Consider the following 3,793-nt stretch of genomic DNA (forward strand, 5'->3'; position numbering starts at 1 on the left):
CTTTCCTGCCCACAGCCATCAGCATCTACAATAAGTTTTTAGTTAAATGAGTTACAACAACACCTAATTTCCCTCTGGGATCATTAAAGTATTTTTGAATTGAATTGAATTGAATTGAATTGAACCAGCGATTTGTGTGCAAGGATGCTGAATAAATACTTGGCCCCTCTATGAATATTGTGGCCCTTTGATGGCCCCTTACTCAGAAAAATCCTAGATCCACCACTGGTTGCCTCTAAAAGTTAATCAGTTGCAGATGTGTGTCTAGTGATTACTTTCTGAGAGTTTTGTTAAAATCTATCCATTGGCTCATGACATATTTTGCTAACAGACAAACAAATACAATCTAAAACTTTATTGCCCTTTTCGCCCTTGGCAGTGGGTAAATAGARGTGAACTTATGACTCCTCACCTTCTGATAAGGCGTGAGGCTTGATGATGCAACATGTGCAGTCTGTGAACGTGGCCGTGTTGGGGGGACCGTGGCCGATTGTGGAAGGAAAAAAGAACTCCAGCTCCTAGCAGAACAAACACACGACACTTTCTGTGAGCACAATCGTTTCTGGGAACGTGGATCTTGTGGCCCAAAAGGGGCACAGGAGTTTAGCTGAAGCGCCTCACTCTGGCTGCTGCGGAGAGCGACTCGGAACCGTGGCCGACATTTTTGACCACGTCCGTCCCGAACTGCGCGCGGATGCTCTGCGGCGCCTCCTTCCGTGCCGCCGCCGAGTCTGCGGGTCCCAGGAGCCTCCTCCAGGTAGACACGGCCTCGTCGCCCATCAGCTCCATGGCAACCACGGGGCCCGAGGATGCAAACTGCACCAGGTTACTGCAGAACAAAGCCGTGTTGGAGTAACGAGCTGATTTAAATAGGAAAGCAGTGAAATCTGAGCGCAGCGTCATTAGGATCATTATCACAGGTTCTGGCAAATCATTTACACCGGCCACTCACTTGAAGAAAGGCTTCGACTGATGTTCCACATAAAAGTCTGCCGCTTGGCTCCTGCAACAAAACAAAACCATAAACTGAAGTTAATCTGTGACCAGTGAGAGGGGACTCTGAGTACCACATTATTGTCGTGGAGGGAGAAGAAATAAAGGCAGCAAATAAAACAGCATCTTTCAAACAAAGTCAGTATTCCTCTCAGGGTTAAACTGTGTGCTCAAATCTAATTTCACTGTTGTTAATTTAGACAAAATCTTTGAAACAATAATAAAGAAGATGCCATTTTGTAGGTGCAAGAAAAGATTACTGCTAAACTGGACAATTTATAGAAAACATGAAAATGCAACAGAACAATGCAAACATCTACAACTGATTAACTCTCGGGCATATGTGCCAAAATCAAGGTCCACGGGCCAAATGTGGTCCACCACAGCATTTCATGTGACCTTCGAGGGTTTAAAGATATTTTAATATCTTAAAATATGCTGCTTTAATGTCATCATTGACCATAAACTGCATGTCACTTAATGCATGTTGATTATTTTACCTGCAAAATGACGTCATCCCACCACTAAGTGGATGCGCACTGGGTTCAAAAGCAGAAACAGCCTTTATTGTCCCGCATGGGGAAATTCAGGTGTAATAGCAGCAGCAGATACATACATCCACAGAAACAGTATATTGCTATGTGACATTATCAACGGCAGCAATATTAATAGAATTAAAGATAGTAACAATAAAAGTAAATATAGAATAAAATAAGAATAATAATTACTGTACCAGACTATCAAGATGAAATTAGATAAAAATGAGAATAAAAGCAAGCTACTGTGCAGAAAAACACAAAATTACAAGAAAAAACAGTCATGACAGACTCATGATCCGAAGGGGTGTGCAAACTGAGTCAAACTCAGTCATTAAGTCAGAGTTCCAGTACAGGAAAAAAGATGTACAACTGCCACAGGTTATTTATTATTTATGTAATGATTGAGAGGTAGAGTTGTTTGCAATTTTACTAATTAAAACATGGATGCTTATCGAGATTGTTAGGAGCAGTGATGGTTATAGAGTCTAACAGCTGATGGGAGGAAGGATCTGCGGTAATGTTCTTTTGTGCATTTAGGATGCAGCAGTCTGTCACTGAAGGAGCTCTGCGGTAACTGCCAGCTGATGAAAATCATTGTGTAAAATCTACATTTAGCTGCATTTTTGCTGGCTACGTTCACTGTGGTTCAGTTGTACTGAGAAGTGGGAATTACTCACTTACCAAACGTAAATTCTGTAGGATTTATTTCACATTTAGTCAGTACTTTTCAATGTTAATAATAGGACATTATAAAACACTGTTTCTATGCAGGAAATACCAGGTAGAGCTCAGTTATTGTTTGTTAGCAGTGCTCAGCTGTAGCAGTGAGATGAGGAACGTGACTTTTTTTGTTTTTAGTCAATTTTAAACACGAAATGTTGAAGTTAATTACAATTAACCCTTTGAGGACCACCATAATGCTCATGTGGCCCTCAGAGAAAACAAGTTTGACCTCACTGTTAACAGAAACACTGAAAGATGGCTGCCACAGCTAAGCAACCAAAACAAACACAAAACTCTCTCTAATTCAGTAAATTTCACAGATCTTGGGGTTCTAATTTTAAAATTGCTATCAGAGGCAGAGTTTGGGAGAAGTCTATTTGTTTTTTACTGTATTATGCAATAAAGCAAAACCACCAAAAAGACATAATCTCTTATTTTTAAGTCTGATTGTAGGAAGATTAGCCTCAAAATATGTCTGAAAATGTTAGAAACACCATAAAAATTCCTGGATTCAAAGTCCACTCAGCTTAGCAGCAGTAGGTTTTTCAAACTAAAGCCAGATTTATCAAACTGGGTTAATACTGATTACATCATGACTGAACACACACAAAAAAATAAACACTAACTTTCTTGTGTCTTGGAATGTTAATGTTGCCAACATGAATGAAAGTTATTCGTCTAGTATAAAAGCACACAGCCTGAGTGTCCCTCTGATCAAAGCTTGTCTGATGAGTCTGTATTATCTGACACTGCATTGTGAGGACATTACCACGTCAGCGTCGTCATTTTGGCTTTGGTCACAATGAGGCTGGACGAGTAAATCAAGTCAATCACATCTCCCATCTTGGTGACCACATCTGGTTTTATCAAAGCCAGAGTTCTGTGGGGAAAACAAGACACAAAGGTGAGAAAAGGGTTAAAATATCCCAGCATCGAGCACAGATGTGTTCCTGTAACATCAGCCCATTGTGTGTTTTAGTTTAACTATAGTTATTCTGGGCCGACACTCTTCCTGATGTGTCTTCAACGTTGTTGTGTTTGTTTCCACCAGGAGGCAGTGATGGTGACTGTGCCCTCAGTCCTCCTGTCTCGCTCATGTTTGTCATGTTCATTTAGAAATCACTGGACAGGTTGTAATGAAGCTGTCAGAAAGTAATCACTGGATGCATAGACTACTCGATTAGCTGCAAAATTAACCTTAGCAAACATAAATACACTCTTTTTTAGGCCTTTCCTTCTTATTTTGTTTGACCAAACAATAACCTGCACCTCTAAGAAACATACAGTTGGTTTTAAATCTTTCATTTTCCCATTTTGTTGGGGCCACAGTTCTCTGAGGAACATTTGAAGCATAAAAAATGGTTTTCATGCCTCAACAGTTTTCAGTGTAAAATTCCACAGAGATTTCTTGGACTTCCAAGCATGCTTTTTGTAATGACAAGCAGTGTGAACCGTGCGACCTACAGATACACACACGTGTGTGTGTGTGTGTGTGTGTGTGTGTGTGTGTGTGTGTGTGTGTGTGTGTGTGTGTGTGT

At 40.5% G+C, this 3,793-nt stretch overlaps 1 protein-coding gene across 1 annotated transcript in view; it reads right to left on the reverse strand.

Moving 5' to 3' along the window:
- Positions 1–3,793, reverse strand: part of nme7 (NME/NM23 family member 7) — a gene marked incomplete at its 5' end in the record, with an annotated part of 46,072 nt that overhangs the window by 33,741 nt on the left and 8,538 nt on the right. Inside the window, 4 exon segments of the mRNA XM_014023040.1 lie at positions 413–518; positions 622–829; positions 953–1,003; positions 3,025–3,135. Of these exon segments, the coding sequence (XP_013878494.1) occupies positions 413–518; positions 622–829; positions 953–1,003; positions 3,025–3,135 (476 nt within the window).

This window comes from Austrofundulus limnaeus, unplaced genomic scaffold (genome assembly GCF_001266775.1).
Source record: "Austrofundulus limnaeus strain Quisiro unplaced genomic scaffold, Austrofundulus_limnaeus-1.0 Scaffold355, whole genome shotgun sequence".
NCBI lineage: Eukaryota > Metazoa > Chordata > Actinopteri > Cyprinodontiformes > Rivulidae > Austrofundulus > Austrofundulus limnaeus.